Source organism: Pavona decussata, unplaced genomic scaffold (assembly GCF_977016875.1).
Source record: "Pavona decussata unplaced genomic scaffold, jaPavDecu1.1 SCAFFOLD_348, whole genome shotgun sequence".
Classification (NCBI taxonomy): domain Eukaryota; kingdom Metazoa; phylum Cnidaria; class Anthozoa; order Scleractinia; family Agariciidae; genus Pavona; species Pavona decussata.
The window spans coordinates 359,211-380,504 of NW_028145732.1; the positions used below are offsets into that span (position 1 = coordinate 359,211).

General features: G+C 38.9%; 2 protein-coding genes across 3 annotated transcripts; one reads left to right on the plus strand and one right to left on the minus strand.

The window, feature by feature from the left end:
* Positions 1 to 4,712: 4,712 nt before the first annotated feature.
* LOC146453154 (uncharacterized) lies at positions 4,713 to 8,327 on the plus strand. Its single transcript, XM_085097023.1, has 3 exons — positions 4,713 to 5,048; positions 6,375 to 6,515; positions 7,715 to 8,327. Exons 1-3 carry the CDS (start codon positions 4,736 to 4,738, stop codon positions 8,179 to 8,181), a joined length of 921 nt encoding a protein of 306 aa, XP_084953149.1. The 5' UTR covers positions 4,713 to 4,735; the 3' UTR covers positions 8,182 to 8,327.
* A 3,819-nt stretch (positions 8,328 to 12,146) lies between these two features.
* Positions 12,147 to 21,256, minus strand: LOC146453155 (uncharacterized). Of its 2 annotated transcripts, XM_085097006.1 has the most exons (4): positions 20,792 to 21,256; positions 18,901 to 19,267; positions 15,901 to 16,041; positions 12,147 to 13,774 (listed from the first exon to the last, which is right to left on the minus strand). In XM_085097006.1, the coding sequence occupies exons 2-4, from the start codon at positions 19,211 to 19,213 to the stop codon at positions 13,299 to 13,301; spliced, it is 930 nt and encodes a 309-aa protein (XP_084953132.1). In that variant the 5' UTR covers positions 19,214 to 19,267; positions 20,792 to 21,256; the 3' UTR covers positions 12,147 to 13,298. The 2 variants fall into 2 exon arrangements, with proteins under 2 accessions (XP_084953132.1, XP_084953133.1); XM_085097007.1 differs by lacking the exon at positions 20,792 to 21,256 and having other exon boundaries at positions 18,901 to 19,397.
* Between the last annotated feature and the right edge of the window lie 38 nt (positions 21,257 to 21,294).

Below are 21,294 nucleotides of genomic sequence, written 5' to 3' on the forward strand. Positions count from 1 at the left end.
TACGTTATAATTGCGAAAAGGCGACTATCTTGGATCCGCCATCTTGGATTTCTGGATTTCCCAAAAACTATTAGAAAGCGCCGACACTAAGCAAACAGTAATCAAAACCAATAAAAGAACACTAATATGAGCTAAAAACGCAAAAAAGGCTTCCATTTTCTCCAAAAAAAACTGCCTGTCAATTTTTCATGTATTTCTAGTTATTTAGCGTTATATTACAGTTTACGTATATGTATATACAGTTTGTATTTATACACAGTGTTTCTTTCTTCAACCTGAAGTTCTTGTTAATTGCCTGGTTCTGGATTTTGGAGGGTTCAGGTCTCCTCCAAAAGAAAAGGGGGTTTTCCTGACGAGCAGTAGGCACGAACAAAATGACTAGCTCCCAGTTGGCTTACGCACCTGGAATCGCAGAGTTCGGCCTGAATTTTTTAAGGATTTCTTTTTTCGAGACTACCTATACTTTGTACATAGCTGAAATAGTCCTTCATCTGTTCAGTCTTTTATCTATCGTTGATATATTAATGATTATTAATGTATTTCACTTTCATTTTTAGCATTAGCAATAGACCATTCCCGATCGAGTTGCTAATAACCTCATTATGAAAAAGAGCCTTGGTGCGAACGACCATTCTAAAAGGCCTACAATAAGATACGAACGCTTGTCACTCCAGCTTGCTTTAGGTTGGGTATCACAGTTTATGATTGACTTGTTTTCCATCCGTTTGTCCTAGGGAAAAAAGTATATGCTTCTACAGACTTCATACACACTGGGTATCCTTTGACGGACTAGCATCTCAATGAGGATTGAGGAGGGGCAGCTGCCAGTTGAGCACCCGCTTGGCTAAGTCGAAAGGCAACGAGAGTCTTGAGTAGTCTAATTTCCAGAAATCCTCTTTACTGTACTATCGTCTCACAATATACTCACTAAACTAAAACTATAGGTTCAAACTTGTCTGGCTGAGTTTTAGTCGTGCAGACCTAGAAGACATTTCCAGAAGGCATGGTCGACGGAAGAAGTTCCTTAACCTGCTATACTCGTTACTTGGGTCTTTTCTTCCAAGTCAAGCTAGAGCTATAAACTCAGCCTTGCCTTGATATTAGATAAAGCGCATGTCCCACGTCGCTGAGATGCAGCCTTAGCGTGAAATCGTTTTCTGACCAGTTAAAATGATTCTTTGAGAGCCAGAAGTCTGGCTGACAGTTGAATCCATTGAGACGCTCGAAAATGTGTCTAGAAAGTGATAATTTTAGACACGATATTGAATACTCTTGTTATTTTAGTCACCATTCAGCAGGCTGAAGGAAGTTCACTCCTTTGAATAAATATTATCATTCATTATTTATCGTTTAAAAATTACTCGAAAACTCGACCTCAATTGTGAATTAATTGTTTTATGTTTGGGTCGGATAATACACAATTATTAGCAGCGAAACTACTCCTGCAGGGCGTCTGCTGTGACCCTTTACATGAAGAAATTGAAATATTTTGTTTTCCCCCTCCTCCTGCCGCCTTAGGGTTCAGTAGGGAAGCGTCCTCCATCGGTTCTTTCGCGAGTCTCTAGCGCACTAATTCTTTATCACATTTATTTATTTATTATTTAAATTCGCTTACTTTATATTTAAAACTTCGTCTGATGATTTCACAGATTTTGCCGAAATATAAACTTATTCTTCGTTTCCTGTTTTCGGTTTTTGTGTTTTGCCTACATTGGAGACAATACACTGAATACACGATATCACCTTTATCATTAATTACTGAAAATAATCAGCTGGAAATGGAATTCTAGCTGGATCATATTGGAAAGTTACCTTGTATCCAAGGAATTATAACGAAAACGAATTTAACTTCGGCCAATAAGAGCACCTTTATTGCTTTGACGCGAGTGAAAACAAAATGATATGCATAAATTTGACACAGTCAATATGCAACAAGGAAGTGACTTTACGTGGTATTTAATTCCTCCAGCATTTTGGCGATATCTCCCCTGTCATTCTCAGCTCTCCGAAATTTTCTTTCCTTTCGACATTCTTAGCGCTGAAAGGTACAAAAGATAGCTTGAGCCATATTTTGACGGCCATTGTTGTCTTAGATCTCCAGAGCCTTTTCAGTGAAGTAACGGATACTGTGGTGAGTACGTTTCCATTTCTGTCGTGTTGAACCTCGAAACTGCTTTTCGTTTCAGTTAACTTAGTTCCACAACGATAGTTCACTTACTTTAAGATTTTTTAAAGCCTTTAACTTTTGGATTTAGTGTCAATAGTACTTTCGGTTATTTTCAGGCGTATTTCTTCAATCCCATTCTTTTCTCTCTCTTTTTTTTCCTCCATGTGGTCCGTGTGGTTCGGGAAAACCAAAGTATATATTTCAAACCCAAAAAAGTTTCATCTTTCAAGGTTATTCAGCTGAAACTAAACTGAATATTTTATCTAATGATAATTTTAATCGCTGCGTAATATGGAAGGTTGTATTCCTCTACAATGAAAGATTATTGATTTTACTAAGCGAATAGACAACAAACTAACTTAAAGAAAATTTTAGAAAATGACAACTTAGAGAATAAAGTGGACGTCGTATCTGGTTGTCACCTGGCAGCAATTGACCAAGTCCTTGCCAAAATTGGTTTTCAGTACAAGACCTTCAAATTTGGAATGACATCCCTCTTTTCTTACGTAATTCGTTTACTATCTCGAATTATAGACAAAAACTTAGAGATTACTTCCCATCATTGTGAATTCGTATGTCTTTTCGAACTCTCGTACACACGGCTTAGCTTAATTTAATAATTTATTTGTTATTCATTTTAGTTATTATTATCATTATTATCAAGCATGATAAAGTGATCGATTTGATTATGAAAATTACGGGTAAAATCACATTTACAACGTTTCGGTGTCCTCATGACACCATTATCAGGTCAAAATATAGCCTCAAAGGACTTGAACTTGAATTGAACATTATATTTTGACCTGTTGATGGTGTCATGAGGACACCGAAACGTTGTAAATGTGATTCTACCCGTAATTTTCATAATCAAATTATCATTATTACCACTATTACTATTATCAATATTAATATTTATCTATTTATTTATTTTAGTTATTTATTTATTTATTTATTTATTTATTTGTAACTGTAAAGTAATTGCACCATCTTGATCAATCTCCTATACGACTTGTGCCATATATATAAGCCCCTGGCTTCGGCATCTCAATTTTGATTTATTACTTGTTACTGTGTACTATCTCGTATTATTGTTATGAATAAAGAACATTGCGAGTTTGCCTGTGTCATTACTGAATGATAAATCATTCTCATTTGTTCACCAGGCTTAAAATATTACATCACATTTCCTTTCATTGCGCATATGCCACTCAATGACATTCCAATCCTAGCAGTATGCAGGATGTTTGTCCCATGAACTTAGTTTTATGACCTTAGCTCCCACGAGTCTTCTGTAGCTCAGTGGTATAGCAGGCGAACTAGTAATCGGAAGGTCTTAGGTTCGACTCCTGATAGGAGCACTCGGAATTTCTTTTTCCAAGTTTGCCTGTGTCATTACTGAATAATACATTATTCTCATTTGTTCACCAGGCTTAAAACTGATTACATCACATTTCCTTTCAAGGACAAATTTGGTCACAGCTCAATAAAAGGGAAACTTTCCAACATAAAAAAGCGGAAAACTAACTTTTCGCCTATACAAAGAACAGCTCGTTGGTTTAAGTAATACGTTTGTTTCTAAGAAACATACATTTCTTTAAAAATTTCATATCGCATTTTAAATTTCAATTACGACGCTAACCACTCTAACCATTGCAGTTGCATAAATCTTTCTATAGGTGGCTAATGAATGTGTTTGTTTAAACTCCCTTAACGTTTTCATCGAAACAATAACAAAAGTAGTTAATTTGAGTTGTACGTGAATGCACAGCATAACAAGTGTTATTGCAGGACAGTTTTTGCCAAACCGCCTTAATTAAACTGAAATCGGGAACACGACATACAATTTGTTTCCACGCTCCGAAACGATGTCAGAATGAGGTCATCCTTGTCTGATAATCATCTGGTTAGGAATCAACTTCATGGTGAAGTTTAACTGGAATTTATTTTTTTATATAACACTTTGAGAAGTTTTCCGACCTAAAAGATAGGTTACAAATATTTTAAACAAGTCGTGAATGTTAAACTTTCGCTTATGAAAGGTGAAGAGCTGGCTAGGGTCGTCGCAAAGCACTCCGAAGGAACTTTCACTTTCATGACTAAAGGAACAGGAATTTGTTTTCATTTCCCCAGAAACGGTGCAGGTTGTTTTCATCGCCACTAGTGCCACTAGTGTACTTAATATCGTCTTCTATAGTCTTCTCTAACGTATTTTCTTCCGAAAACAAAATTGTCACTTTGGAAAACGTATACTTTATGGAAAAACAAAGAAACTATTTAATTCAGCAAAAAAAAATTAATTAAAAATGCATCTCAAAAGACCTTACGTAAACCAAAACACAATCATGTGGATGAAAACTAGTTCAGTTGACTTCTCTCTCAGTAAAAACTATAGTGCATCATATAATTTTCAAGAGACCTCAACAGGCTAACTAAATTTCAGAAACAAACTTTCAAAAGAAATTTGTTAGTTAATGAACAGAAATACACATGCTAAACAATAAATAGGTTTAATTTGTTTTCAGAATATTAGCAGAGCATCTCGCAGACAGATCCATATCCTCATCAAAGATGAAGCCACATTTCTGGTTGTCGGTTGCGTTTCTGATGTCCCGGATCGGTCTCATTGAAGCCGCCGGTCAATGTCGCGCAGGAGATATCTCCGTTTATGGAATGTTTCTCAAAGGCCACACATTTAAAACGGTAGAGGCTGGAAATCCTGCAATATGCATGATGAGTTGCGAGGAAGAGGTCAGATGCCAGAGTTATAACTTTGTCATTGGTCAAAATATTTGTGAGCTGAACGACAGAACAAAAGAAGCCAGGCCTGAAGACTTCAAGCCAGATGACCAACGACTCTACATGAAGCGCACATTCAACCGAGGTAATGTTTAAAAATATTTGCTTTATACTCTCTTCCTCTTTCTCTCCCTTGACTTGTTTGTGATACGTTTTATTCATACCTTACTGTTAAAAGTTTGCGAAAGAATTATCAATCAGGCTTTCGATCGACCCATTCCACCACCACAGCTTCACTTGATGCTACCAATCTGTGGTGCTTCAGTGGAGCCTGTACTATAACCAAGTTGTACCAGTCGAAGACGACGATTTACTCACAAGGTTTATTGGTATTGATTAGTAAACTGAAAATATCGCAAATAACATAAAACGGAATACAAACGTGGCGAAACATACGAGTAGTATGTGATGTACATTCATAAGAAAAACGCTAGTTGGAACCATGTACAAACTAAAATCTAAAATACATAAAATCTATGAACGGTGAATGGTTCAATTTTGCAAGGCTAGACAACCTGCCGACAAAGACTACAAAAAATCCTCGGCGAATATAAGATCAAAGACTTCACACGACAAAACCTTAACTCGTGTTCCAAAATTCAAATTATATCAAAATACAAAAGGTATAGAGACTTATGTATCGGTTCCACTGTCCTGATAGCCTTTTAACGTATGAGAATAAAATTGTGAACACAATTAAACTACGGGACGAATATTGATAGTACCCAGAGGAGAAAAGAGGGCAATAGACTGCTTGTGAGAGGTTACAAAACTGAATACTTGGTTAACGAAAGAGGACTTTGTACCAGCGATAATAACGAATGAAACGTATTGCCATGCATTTGTCCTGAACAGTACGAAAAGAATGCCTATCGTAATTTTAGAAGTCATTAATTTTTCCTTCATTTGACTACTGTTACGTTGTTTGGGAAATAAGCTCCACGACCATTGGACAATCACCGAAAGTGACTGGGATACTAGATTTTCTAATATTCTAAAAAAGCTTAAGTGGGACATTCTTACGGATCGACGTCTGAACTGAACACAGACTTAAAAGATAAAAAAAGGGCCGGTCTAGATAAACTTAGGATAAAATTGTCAACGGTTTTAAACACATTGTACGTAGTATTATTTCACTTTCATGTCAATTTTGCTTTCTTGTGAAGAAGTTCGATGATAAACGATGAACTGATGACCGTATTCAAATAAAAGTGAATCAATCAATCAATCAATCAATCAATATCTCTCATTCTCTGTATCATAATTCTCTCCTACTACCCATTAGTACAAATGGTTGAAGTATTGATTAATCAACTTTCCTTCTAAGGTATTACACATTCCCAGACAATTAAGTCTGAATTGCAAGACTGTTGCCGAGCGTATCTAACTTTCTTTATCTTTTATCGTGTAGCACCACTCGGTTCCATCCAAGAGCTTCCTGCCAAATCATGTGGCGAAATTAAGGCGAGTGAAGGAAATATCGTGGCTAACAGCGAGTACTGGATATACTCAGATGGGAACGCTAGTCAGGCAATCCTGGCTCGATGTGAAGGTACGTTCTCTAATTTTTCTACCCATGATAGCTGCATTAAGCTACTCGGTAAATCCGAGGGTAAATAAAGATATGATGATGATGATGATGATGATTGAATACTGTCAAGTCAGTAGTAATTCGTGAGTGAAGAGTACAGTTGGAGGGTATTACCACACCTCAATATTGCTTTAGCCTTGTCTGAAAAAATTCAGCACCTCAAGGGTTTCTTGTGTGATGCTAATAAACAAACTAGTGCGCTGTTGCACTGAAAGAGATCCAATTAGATTCAATTATGTAAATGCATTGTATATTTATTTTTTAAGATGGATGAATAAAGCTTATTATTATTAGACCAAGATCATTGACGGGCAATCCCTCCCTTGGATACCACAGTCTTAACAGCAACTTAACGCGCTACTTTCCATACCCCACTGACCTAATGTAGCTAATTTGGCACTTCGACAATTTCTGATAACCACTAGCCTATCTTAAAAATGCTTAAATTAAAAATGCTTTGTTTATAGTGGAAATGCACTTAGCTACCCGGCAAAGCTAGTTTACAGTCATTCCACTCAGAAATAACAGGAAACAAATAATAATCAAATCAAACATAACATGTTAAAAATCCCAACTGGCAGGAGGCAAACCAGCTGGCTATTTACAAGCGTGGCCAAGGCGGGACTTGAACCCGGGACCTCCGGATTTCAAGTCCGGCGCCCTTATCACTGGGCCACGCCGCCTCCTTCCTTCTATCTTCGTTAATTTTCGTCACAGTTCCCTCAGAGAATAAACCAACAAAAGACGCTTGGTTAAAGGTGTGTTGAGGAATTTGATCCGGTACAATGGACCATTTCGTAATTTGCGTTTTTAGACTCTTTTTAGTGTCTTCAAGTACATGATAAATAGGGATACCGGAGCCCTCCTTCGTGAGCATTTGAACGACGGAAAGTTTTGCACAAACATTTCGATTTGGTTGTAATCGGGAAACTCTAAGCATCGACACTTGTATAACAAAAGGTAGACAGGAGTAGATCATCCATTTGGTGCTGTTCAGTTCAGTGTCAAGTATTTTATGAAATTAGAAAAATTTTTCTGGAAGTTTGATTTTGAGTACCCTTGGAAAGCTAAGAATAAATTAAATTGAAATCATATGTGTGAGACAAGTGTGTACCCAGCTGTTAGTATCAACCTTGTTGATGAAGTGTTCTCACTTTTAGACGTCTGGCAGAAACTCAACACAGATCCTGTTTGCTATGGAGCTCGAGATAACAAGTACGGCGCCTTCAATATCACAAAAACTGGGCGTGTGAGGACCATGAAGCTCGTTCACAAATCGGGGTCGATACTCTGCAACACACGATATGGTGATTCGTTCTGGGGCTGCATTAATCCAGTAGCCTATTCCACCAAACAATTCATGACAATCATGGCGAATAGCAAGGGAGAAGCTCTTCTGCCACCTATTAAAACCTTGGAGGGTCGCACCTGTGGCAAAAAGCATTACTACGGCCTTGAAGAGACTGGACACAAATCAACAGTGCTGGTTTATCGCAACCTTTCAAGCTTATTGCCTTTGGCTCGCGGCCAGGAGTTGCAGATATGGTATGGACAGGACTGGATAGACTGTTCAGAGGACAACAACAGTGGTGCTACATGTGTTGATGTGTATGCATGGTACATTTAAGCCTCCGTTTGGCGTACAATACAATCAAGATTTAAAAGTTTACTAAACTTACCTTGTTCTTTTCAGAAGATAGAGTAGTTTTGTAATTTTAAGTTAGTCCACGAGCGTGCGTTGGATATGACATGACAAATAACCAATGAGGCTCGTCGCACCGAGTTGGTTATTTATCATCGCATATATACCCAACAAGCAGGAGTAGTATAATTGTTTTATTAAAAATGAGCCAGATTTTGCTGAATTCGTTTCGTTAGAACGACGAGAAGACATTTAATGGCCGCTATTTCTCCGGCATAGTTTAATGGCTGATGCACCATAGTCGCTGAGCCAATCAGGTGGAATTGCATTATCCAATGATTAAATTTTTAAAACAGTTGAATTGTATCCAAGTTACCTTCTGGAGGTTATTGTTATGCTTCAATTTCTATCAATTTTCAATTAAGGAATACTTTTATCTCTTCCTGTTGTTACTCAAGCGTGCAAAAGCATCATCCACTGACATTGTTAGTTTTTACTGTACCTGTATTAAGTTCGTTCTCGAGCATTGCTAGCTGGTTTTTTATTAGGACTCTCTTCCTGCCTATTTAGCTGAAGATCTCGAACATGTACACTGAATGTGAGCTCTCTCAGCTCCGTTATCTCTTCGGGCTTATCTTATCCTCGTAATCCCGTATTATTTAAATGTCTGAACGCTTTTCGACAGGCGCCTGTGACGTCTGAGCCGTCACACAAGCTCCATCATCTTCTTCCTCCCAGGCACGACCCGAAATAAAATCTGAGCCTCATGCGCGGTTCCACATACGGGAACAACTTGGTATAGGAACACTTTTATACAATCCCTATAAAGCAAGTAGTCTTTTCAACTTTTTTTTAAATGTTTTCTGTTGAAATTTAGTTTTTATCGTGGTTAAGTGATAAACATATTTTAAATTAGCTTATTTCAATTACTATGACTTTTTTTTACGTAGATATACTTTATTACTTTTAGAGAAATTGAGCAAATTAGCCGTTTATCAGCTACAATGTGAGTATTAAGAGGGTCCTTTAGGTTTGACTACGAGAGCGAAGATTGACTACGAGTGACACTTTTCAAATCTAGCCGTGAGATTGCGTGCTTGAGATATTAATCACTCAGTACAGTCCCACCAATTTTGTTTCCATGGCCTAGATGATATAACAGAATCTTTATTTAAACACGGACAATTCGTCAGCTATATCACAACTATAATCATTACAAAGAAAATAATAATTCTCTAATAAACCGGGCCGTGCAAGTGTAAAGATTAATAAAAAACTGGTTTCCACTAATGCCGCACCTTGAAGTACTTGTGTCTGAATACACGTTTGAATTACCCAAGGGACTCTGCTTCCCTTACGTCACATGGAAGGCCGTTTGATAGGGTGGTGTCCCTGTAGATGAAGTTATTTTTGTAATAGTTTGTGTGCGGTGATGCAACACTTAGTTTATTCTCAGATTCCTTCACAGTTTGAGAAAGTCAAAACACGGGCACTTGACCTCTGCGGTGTGGTGCTCTACCAACTGAGATACCAAGCTAACTGTGAGCTGGTCATTTTGTAAATTCGTAATATACCCATAGAGGTGAAAAGATGAAGTAAAATAAAATGACTTTCATCAATCTTCATCCTCTCTTGCTTTCATATATTTCACTTCCATCTCTTCACTACTAATAGCGATAGTCTTAACTAAAACCTGGTGATCACCAATCAACAAAAGACTTGGATATTGCTTAAAAAATAAGACTTATCATGAGACAGTTTAGTTTACATGTTAACATTTGATGTATCATAAGGTAATCACATATATAAAAAAAATCCAACAAAACATCGGCGTGACCCATTATCAACATACACACACAGCATGGACTTCTGGCTTTTGGCTCTAAATGTCCAACAAACTAAGAGAACGTCTCTCCCATAGTCCTTACCTAAAACCACAGCCACGCACACATCCGTCACATGTGACCTTTCACTCGGGCAACATGAAGCACAAAGCTTCTGCATCTACACCGCTTAACTAACTGCTCGCGGCCACCAAAACAACCATGGATTCACTGAATTGGCCATTTCTCCCGCCTCTGGAATTTTGCAGCATGGCCCGGTGTCTGCCCCGCACGCTGACACAAGAATCCTTAATGTTCTTCAAGCCAGCTCAAATCACCAATGATGAGCGTGTTTTTCGTATCATTGGCTTTTTTGATAAGATATTACCTAACATTGAGGAACTTACGATATCTGAAGTAGGACTGACTAAGTTCCTTGTGTTCTGTGGACCGACGAAACCTATTTTGGACTCTGTATCTTTAGCTCAGTGGGTTATTCTGAACACTAGAATCTTTATGATGCTAATGCAGTTAGGTAAGCTACCATCGTCTACGGATTTGTAGCATTTTTTAACCTACACTGTTTAATAAGTCGTGAAGCTGATTACTAGGTATACCTTGGCCTCGGTGCTCAGGTAAGATGACGACTTTCGTCAATTGCAGGCGATATATAATACCCGTCGAGCTAAGATTCCTCACACTTCCACACCGTCATTTTCGAGCCGGTCTCTGCCCCTTTCAAGAACAAACCCCCTTCTTCCAAGCTTAGTCCAAGTAGTTTTTCCACTAGTAATTTATTTGCCAATCTTACACCCGAGGGCAAAGTTGTTTGTAAAAAAAAAAATTCAAACCCATTAATGTAATTTTCATGAGTGTAGCTTTCACCACGTGTGCAACCATAAGATCAACGGGAAGGCATGTGCCCAACCACAATCGTTCTTCCATTACCAGTGCAATTCCAAGTGCAGTCCTAACCCTCTCCCTCCCCTGGGTCCCCAATGACAACCCATTTCTTTAGCCCTCAACACTAAGCTTTGGCTGGCAGAATTACACAATGATGAGGATCGCAAACTCCTCATCAATGGTATAATCAATGGCTTTCAATTGGCCCAACCTAGCTCGCAGTTCATAAATGCTCAATCCCCGAGTTGCGAATCGGCTACAGATGCTTTTTATAAGTCGTTGGTCGAGCAGACTGTCATTAGAATAATTGTCAAATTTATAAGGCGTGAAAACTGCAAAGGACCGCGAACGATAATGCTGCTAGTTGACGTAGGATCTGGCGCGCGTGATGTGGCAGCGCATGATTCGGGAGGCGGGCAGGTTCAAAGTACGAGACTTGATAGGGAATGAATTTTGTTGCATTTTATTTGAGCTGGCTTTCTTGCTGGCTTCATATAGAACTGCTACACCGTACTGACGAGTTCCAATAAGAACGAAACAGCTGTCCACGGTTGCAACCCTGTTTTGTCGGTTTCTGTCGGATTGTTGTCTAGCAAAGTCAACTTTTTCACGTAGTATCAGCCTTGCAGTTTGTGTTTCAAATTTATCGTAGTTTTATCATTCTTTCATAATCACGAGTCACTTTGGTGCAGTAAGTTTTTTTTTGTTAAAGCATTTTGATAAAAACATTTAGTTTGGGAATTTTATCCAAAAGTTCATGAACATATTAAGACAAAAACGGCTAAGATCTGGTCAAGGACGTTTCAATACATTATAATCATGTTATCAACTGTATTCGATAGAGATTAAAGATTTTGACACGTCAATCAGCTATTACTGACATTTTGAGGTTCACTTATCGACGTTGTATAAGACAGCTCGAGTTATCGGCGGTAAATTAAGGCCAGGGGAGAGTAAAATTAGTTTGAGTTAGCGGGGACTTTGAGTTAGCTGAGTTCGACTTAGCTGATAGTGAATGGCTGAAAGAAAAAAATTGGATCAAATCGAGGCTAAATCGGAATTTCTTCGAGTTAGCGGGAAGTTCGAGTTAAGCGGTATTCTACAGTATTCCATATTAAAGTTGTGTGCTAAGTAACCTGACTCCTCAGTGGGAGCGAGGCAGGAGTTTACTTGTTTTGATTTAAACCGATTTTCCATATGAAAAGCAGAGAAGTTTGTAAACTATCCAACCTCAATTCCACTCAAAGGCCAGGTCACTAAGCACACGAAAAAGGCTATTGTTAGATACGTCTTAGTTTTGAGCTCCTTCTTAGATGCTTATTTGATCTCTGCCCCCAGGCTAACTCACAAACAGTCTTGGCTGAACAAGCGGAATAACTTGCACCGGGGACGTATTTCTAAATGTATTGTCTGTCTGAAGATATATATCTGGGAGAAAAGTAGCAAAAATAACTTACTTGGCCAAATTTCATTTACTACGGCCCTTGGAGCAAAACTATAAAGAGGTAACGTATTAAAAACAGATACGTAAAGCTGCAAAGCCACATTAACGGCGCGATTACATGCCGAATTTCTCACCGGGCAGAAATTTTAGTCTGGTTGAAGGGGCTGAGGTTTAACCCAGCTCATGATTAACAGATCCTCTTGGAAAAGAATTTGCAATTCTCTAAGGAACGCTAGAGCCCGGGCTTGATCTTCGAACTGGAATTTTTAGCCCGGCCAAACGGGTTGGAAATTATTGTGTAAATGCATCAAATTTTAACCATGGTTGAAAAGTGAACTTGGGAATGCAAAATCATTGTTATTCCAATGACAACGTTTCTTGCGTTAATTGCACCCTGGCTTAAATTCGTCATATAATCGCAACGAAATATTTTCCACCACTGGAGGAAGGGGCTGAAATTTGTCATGTAATGAGAACCAACAGAAATAAAATTGCAGGCTTGGTGTCATGCCTGCAGAATGAGCATAAACGTCTCACTCCTCACTTACGTTCTACTGCATTTCTTTATTAAGCCCTTCAGGGTTATTAAACTGTGATTTATCTTTTTACTTTTGAACAAATCGGCTACAAACATGAAAACAAGCGCTGCATTAATTCTGTTTTTGAAGTTTCGTTGATTGATTAAAACCCCAGACATTGATTGCTTATAATCAGATTTTGCTTTCCACTATTATTGCAGGCAAATAGCACCAACCGAGAAATTGTCAACTGAAAGCTTATCATGGGTACTTGAAACGAGGTAACAAAATGATAAAAATAACTCGCTTGAGTGCTCCTCAAACTACAAATGTAACAACGCCATGTGTACAAGGAGACTGAAACGAGAAAATCTCAGTTCGGTTTAAAAACTGGTCTCAACATCAAGCGGAGGTTTATATGTACCATGCATACACATCAGCACAAGTAAAACCACTGTTGTTTTCTTCCGTATAGTCCACAAAGTCCTGCCCATACCATATCTGCAAATCCTGGCCTCGTGACAAAGGCAGTGGGCTCGAAAGGTTACGAAATACCAGCTGGGGCGAATTGTGTTCAATCCCTTCAAGACTGTAAGAGTGACCTTGTATTAAGTGTCCCTTAGCATCTCTTCGCGCTTCCAAGTCTCCGCTGGGTGGTAGTAGGGCCTTTGCGTCTGCATCTGTAATGATTGTCATCAACTCTTGGTTGGCATATACGCTATACGGGCAGCCCCAATAGGAATCATCGTCATCGTTACATTTTACTGAACCCGTTTTGTAAACGAGCTTCATGGTCATGACACGCCCAGTCTTTGTCATGTTGAAGGCGCCATAAGTATTATCTCGAGCTCCAAAGCAAACAGGATCTGTGTTGATTTTTTGCCAGACGTCTAAGGGTGAAAACACTTGGTCAGCTATATATATATTATCGAACGGCAAGTCAATTCAGCGGATACACACTTGGCTTAAACGTACATTTTTCGAATTTACTTATCCTTTTCAATAGGGCCGAAATCAAAATTCACTTCAAGGTTTTCAATTCTACTTAATATAATACTTAACGGAAGTTTTGTTTAAGATGAAGATCTTTTAGTTCAATGATCACATCATATTTCATACAATAAAACTGGAACACACTTGTCGTCACCAAAAAGGTGACAGAGGTCGGATTCACAAATCCCTCCTAAGATGTATCCTGAGTATTGTGTTTTAGCAATAGATCATTGTTATTCCAATAACAGATCATTTATTATTAAGAAAAAAAACTGAGTCATGCGGAGCATTCTGCTTCTCTCAGGATTTAGCCACGGTGACAGAAGATTTGGTGCCCGCCTTTTCCTAGCTCTCCGTCGATGTAAGCTGATTGCAGGAGCGAGCAATTGGCCGGGTATTGTCCAAACTAAAGGCACATTTTTTTACGAGTCTCATTCTGTTATTCCTTTCCTGGTTTAGTAATGAGAGAATAAGTGAAATCAGGTTTTCAAAAAGAACCAATATTCTGAAAGCGAAGAAGGTGACCTGAGAACCAGCGCTCCGAATATTCTGGACCCGACTTCCAGAGGTCGCTTTCACGTCGACACATTGTTTTACCGATTGGCGGGGCCCCCAATAGAACGCATATTCTGCGTATTCGGTTTAAACCGTGTTCTGGCTATTCCGTTCATTCTGCTATTGGGAACAGAATGAAACGACCATAGGGAAGATCAGAGCGGGCTAGATAGGGCTCAAGGCGTACTTCAGTGAGCTCATCACAATGAAACAGTATGATAATTTGTAAAACAATAATTTGTCTTATTCTTTTGTGCAAATGTTCTTTGATTTCGACATTTTGGTCAATTTTGGTGAATTAATGGGAAATCCAAACCTCAAAAATAGTGAATCATCGATGGCCATCGTTTGGACACGATGACACAATTGTGCGCAATATGTTGACATCACCGCTTAGTTAGTGTGGACCTTGAAAGAAACATCTTAGTATTATTTACACTCCATGTCTCAAAATACTCTTGGAGTTATGGAAGGGAATCCGCCTTTCTCCAAAACCTCCCCAGACTCCAGAGCAGGGAACAAAGCCCGGTTCATACATTTTTAACAGGAACGAGGAACTTCAGTTCGGGCCGGGGGTAAGTGAAACATGCCTAGTTGAACGTTATACAGTCTTACCTACTGCATATTATCACGAGGTTAAATACATGGTTATGCCGCCCGCTCTGTTAAGATTTGCCCAAACAAGCTGACTGCAACAAGTCTTGGGAATATTCTTAATTTCGTGTCAGGGCAGCACTTTCGCGTTGAAATCCTTCAGTAGGGGCGACTACAATTGATTTCATTTGAAGGAGCAGTTTTCCATTAAGCCTGATTGTGTTTCCGAGTGTTCTGTTTGTGAGACAAGAATCCGCGACCAAAATGAACCAGTTACTGCGTAATTCAAATTGTCCTACCGAAAATTCAATCCACTTTCCGTTCCCACACTCCAGCCGCGAAGGCCTGGGAGCTGAACATAAACTTGGAAGCTGGAAAATTTTTATGGACAATAATTTTCAGCCGTCAATTTCTTTAGGTAATTGGCAGGTGAAAGAAGGCTTTTCACTCAGTCATGAATGACGACTGGAATAAACTACATGTAACAGAATTGATCAAGAGATCAAAACGAAAAAGGTGGCCATTGGACGTTGTTAATAGTGGGTGTTAGGTGCCAACCAAGTCTCTTGGTGCCAAACTATTTTTTAAAACAGGCTTTTTCTTTTACCTCTGATCCGCCTCACCTTACTTCATAACTTAAGGAGGAAAATGTTAGTTAGGCATGTTGGGTAGCTTCGAGCTCCTTCAAGACTGATCATAAACAGTTAAACTAATGAGGCTAAGGCAATGACGATATGTTGTAGTTGAGGTGAGATGTACACTTCAGACATACCCATTCGCATTGGACCTTCCCTAAAAATCGTTCGTTGGATTGGAGGTAAAAGGCAGGGGTGAGATCAGGGGTTTCAGTAAGATAAATCTTACAATATCGTACCATCACATCGAGCCAGGATTGCCTGACCAGCCTCTCCATCGGAGTATATCCAGTACTCGCTGGTAGCCATGTTGTTTCCTTCACCCGCTTTGATTTCGCTACATGACTCGGCAGGAAGATCTTGAATTGAACCAAGTGGAGCTGTACGATAAAAGATAAAGAATTTCTTTTTAATTAGATTAGATTTAGTTGGCGACAGTCTCAAGACTCAGCTTCAAGTATAGGTTACCATACCTACCATTTCAGACAGAGAGAGAAAGAATAAACACACCTTTAAAGGGGAACTCCGGGGTAAAAATGAAGTTATTTTGGATGTTTGGCCTTGGAACCATGTTTCAATTTTTGATAATTTTATTCACTAATAGTTTCTTACAGCTCAGATATTTTACCTGAAAGATGACCAAAAAATGCGAATGGAACGCCGCCATCTTGGAGAAAATGGGCCGCGTTACAGTGGTCAGCAGTAAGTTATGACGTAGAATCGTCAAAGCATTTTCGCGGGTTTATGGAAATCTATAAACACGCAGCTAGAACTGTCTAAAAACTCGTTTTGCTCTCGCTATTTCGAATTTCGCCCTTTGACAAGCTAATCGATTTCAACTAAGATGGTGAGCTGTTGTGTACCTGGTTGTAAGAATCATTCAGAGAATACAAAGAAGGCCGGCGACAAGGTCACTTACCCCAGTATCCCACTGGACCACCGTACGAATGCATGGCTGGAACGAATAAGGCGGAAAATATGCCTCCCCTCGAACACAGCTATGTTTGCAGCGACCATTTCGAGCCGAGCTGTTTAGTTACCGACCTCCGGTAACAGTTAATGGGGGGAAAGCCAAAGGTAGACTTGACGGACGATGCTATACCGTCCCGGTTTTGTTATGGCCCGCAAACGAAGAGGCCACGATTATCGAGTAACGTCGCCTTGAACGTGAACGCCATCAAGAAGTGAGCGCTTTACTCTTTCAGCTTTTGCTATAATTTACTTTGATTTCACTTTATATACATGCCGAATTTAGATAGTATTTACAATTCCAATTTACAGGCGGACTTTTCCATCGCGCGCGGGAATCAGTCCGATATAATATTTATTTGTTTACAAAAATATCGTACGACCTCAAAGCAAATCGTAGCCTGCGAAAACAGCCGTCGCTCATTGCAACCGCTTATCGCGTTTGCCAGGAGAAAACATTACTGACGTTGTAATCATTCTCTAGTCTAAGTGTACTTATTCCTTGCAGCTATTACTGATATTAACTAAAATAAAATATTGAGTATTTAACTGATTACAATTGTAGTTTAGTCTAGTTCGTAACGAAATAACATTGCATTTTTAATGGCGATACTTCAATTTCACTTAGCATTAGAGGTGGTGGTTTTGAACACCAAACTTCTCAAGGATCTGTCATAATAGCAACATGAAAATTAGTACCAAATCTTTTTATATCAGATTAACTGAACATGTACTAATATATTTCATTTTCAAAACGTTTCGGTGTTTGATCATTCATCCGCATAACGGAAGCCTTCAAATGCAAACTCTTCCTATGGCCCAGGTGGAGGATAGAACCTCCTAATACACATAACCGCACAGGATGGCAGGACAACCCTAATTTCTTTTCCTAAAATTCCCCAGCACCATCTGGCCAACTGCCTGTAAGCAATGTGTCTGAAAAGTTTGTGTTCTGGCCCTTCATAAGGATCTTTATTTTGCTGTTTATACTGAAACCACGCTGTCTGCAGAACCCATCTATTACTACATACTGGATGAAACCCAGGGTGCTGGGTAATGCATGTGGGTTCTTCATTGCATTCGCCACAAGTAACAGCCTCTGTGAGTCAGTTTACTTTTTACTTGCTCGATTTATTGGCAGCATTTGCAAGCCTCCACTCTTTCCATTATCTGGTAATTCTCACATGCACACCACATAAGCTCTGAAATATAATTTTCACTACATAACTTATGTAAACAACATACGAGCGATTTATATTGAATTGCAGAGAAACGTAATGACATTGAATTGAAATAACAACGAAACATAGCAACTATTGCAAAACAAGTCTTCTTCTATTTTTAAAGTATTCCACAGTAGCAAAGTCCGAATTGATGCCCTGACTGAGTAAGAAAATCCGGATCGTATGCTAGAGACTTATAAATTTATATTTTCCTTTGTGCTGGTGGAAGTTTTAAAATAAACAGAACTACACCGGCCTGTAAAGCAGTGAAATCGATAGAACATCCAAGCGGCTAGAGAAGCTTGTACAGCCTCACGAACGAATTTCCCTATAACCAGATTGCAAACAAATTTATTCCGCGTGTTTGCTATTTTGTGAAGTCGAACTGAATTTGGATCAATGACGCTCAGAAAAGAAAATGCGTAAACAAAGATGATTGAATGCCACAGTTGTGTTAATACAACTTTATTTCTGTCCTGAATCGGCAAGTCAATGCCTGTGGAGATATTACAATAAACCAAGAGCCTACACACTACATACCAGTATGAATTTTGCAGTCGAGGGTTTGCTTCTTTGTCGCTTCCCATCGACTCATCGCCTGAACCACCTTCAGGGTTGTTGTTCGCATCTTCCGAGTTCACTCCCGGTTCATATTGGTAAGGCTTTATGGAAAAGCTTGTTCCTCGTCGAGATTATCAGAGTCCGACCCAGAAACAGACATTACAGCAGCGATTTTGGAAGGATAAACTGTAAATCTTGGCGATGGAAAATACTGAACACAAGTGGAAGACGCGCAAATATCGAATTACGTTTGACGATCTGACGTCACAAAATGGTACGCTGACCACCCTCTGAGCATGCAATCTATTTTCAAGATGGCGGCGCTCTATTTGCAATTTTTGGTCGTCTTTCAGGTTAATTATATGAGCTGCAAGAAACTGTTCGTAAATAAAATTATCAAAAATTGAAACATGGTTCCAAGGCCAAACATCCAAAATAACTTCATTTTTACCCCGGAGTTCCCCTTTAAGGGATTTTGTATACTACCTCGATTGAATTTACGCTTCATGTAGAGTCGTTGGTCATCTGGCTTGAAGTCTTCAGACCTGGCTTCTTTTGTTCTGTCGTTCAGCTCACAAATATTTCGACCAATGACAAAGTTATAACTCTGACATCTGACCTCTTCCTCGCATCTCATCATGCATATTGCGGGATTTCCAGCCTGAACTGTTTTAAACGTGTGGCCGTTGAGGAACATTCCATTAATGGAGTTATCTCTTGCGAGACATTGACCAGCGGCTTCAATGAGACCGATCCGGGAAATCAGACACGCAACCGACAACCAGAAATGTGGATTCATCTTTGATGAGGATGTGGATCTGTCTGGGACGCCACGAGATGCTCTGCTAATATTCTGAAAACAATTGAAATCGTTTATTATTTCGAAGTGTCTTCTTGCTTCAACTAACGATTTTTTTAAACTGAAGTTGCATTTCAAAATTTCAAGTTGGTTTGGGAAAGCGCTTTTTTGACAATTTTTTAAACGTTTCTCTTTTGCCTAAACTGACAGGTATTGGAAATGGCAATGACAGTCGTGACTTAAATGGAGTGAAAAAGAAGACTGACACCTTTAATGTGCACTGATAACCGACGAAGAATAACGAGAATAAGTATCAGGGGTATTCAATGGTTCATATCAGTAGATGTCTTTTCAGAAGTTTCCTTCGACAAAATGGCAGCCCAAACTATTTCCTTTTTTTTCGCCGGGAGAGGCAAATATTCCGTTAAAGATCCGAAATAAGGTCAGCTAGCATGGTTATGCCGACCAGCAGACCATAAATTCGAGGATTAAAAAAAGCTTCGCTGAAGCTTTCTGCAACTTCAATTTTCAGCTGAGGCATCCGAACAGATCAATCTGTATTAGCTTACACAGACTTCTCTTTAAATGACCACAGAATGATCAGGGAACACAGGAGACAACATTTTAAGTGCTCTTCTTAAATACTTTCTTTGATTGCCTACGAAGTATGCGTTTTCCAAAATGATATTTTTGTTTTCGGAAGAAAATATGTTACTGCAGACCATGGAAGACGGTAGTACACTAGTGGCACTAGTGGCGATAAAAACAACTTCCCCCCATTACCGCTTTCCTTTCTTTCAGGAGTTGAAAACCTTGTAAAATTATACAAATGCCGCCTATTTCAAACGTTGCCCTGAAGTTTATTCACAGCCAGATATTTATCCAGCAAGGGTGACCTCATTTTGGACGTCGTTTAGTGGCGTCGAGCCAAATTATATGTGGTGTTCCTAATTTCAGTTCAATTAAGGTGAATTGAAACTTCCTGCTGTTTGGCATAAACTATCCCTGAAATGACACCTACTATCTTGTGGACTTACTATGTTGTGCCTCGTACCATGGCCAGTGAATGCATCAGTTCCATAAAAGTTTTTTTATTTTTTTAGTGACCACTTTGAGAGAATTTAAACACAGACATTCATTGGCCACCAATAAAGAATTATGCAATGGAAAACGTTAGAGTCGGTAGCGTTGTAATAAAAATTGTTGACTTCGATATGAAAAAGATTAAAGGTAGAATATAGGAAAGATTCCGTTATCCTAAATTATCCCTGACTAGATGAAATAATCAGTTCAGTGTCAGCTGAATATCTCAGAAAGTTGAAACTATTTTACATTCCAAATGTATACTTTGGGTTCTCCAAACAACACGGGCTTCGTGGTGAGAAAAAAGAGAGAAAAAAAGAAAGAGATGGTAGAAATACATATGAAAATAAGTCCAAATACTAACGACTCTATCTTCAGTGACTTAGATCTTTAACGAGACATCTTTAACTAAAACAACTATCGCGATGGAACTAAGTTAACTTAAACGAAAAGCGGTTTCGAGTTTTAATGATACAGAAATGGAAACGTACTTACCGTAGAATTCGCTACTCAACTTTCATGCTTTCGAGATGTAAGACAGCAACAAACGTCAAAATATAAAGCGAGGTATCACTTGTACCACTTAGCGCTGAGAATGTACGGAGCATCAAAGAATGACAAGGGAGGTGTCGCCAAAATGCTGGAGGAATTAAATACCGCATAAGATACTGGTAGCAAAGTTACATCCTTGCTGCGTATTGTCATATCAAATATATGCATCTTCATATGTTGTTTTCACTTGCGTCAAAGCAATTAAGGTAATCTTATTGACTGAAATTAAAAGTTTCTGCCCTTTCTGAACATTCAACTTTTATATTTATTTTAACCTAGTTAGTGATGATTTTATTTTTAATTTTGTTTGTTTCAGTTGCCCGAGAGACTCCCTGAAAACCACAGTCACTGAACGTGACGCGGGAACTTCCTCCGTAAATATTTTTTGTTAAAGAGTTTTGTTGTTACGTGTTTATTATAACTCCATGGATACAAGGTAATTTTCC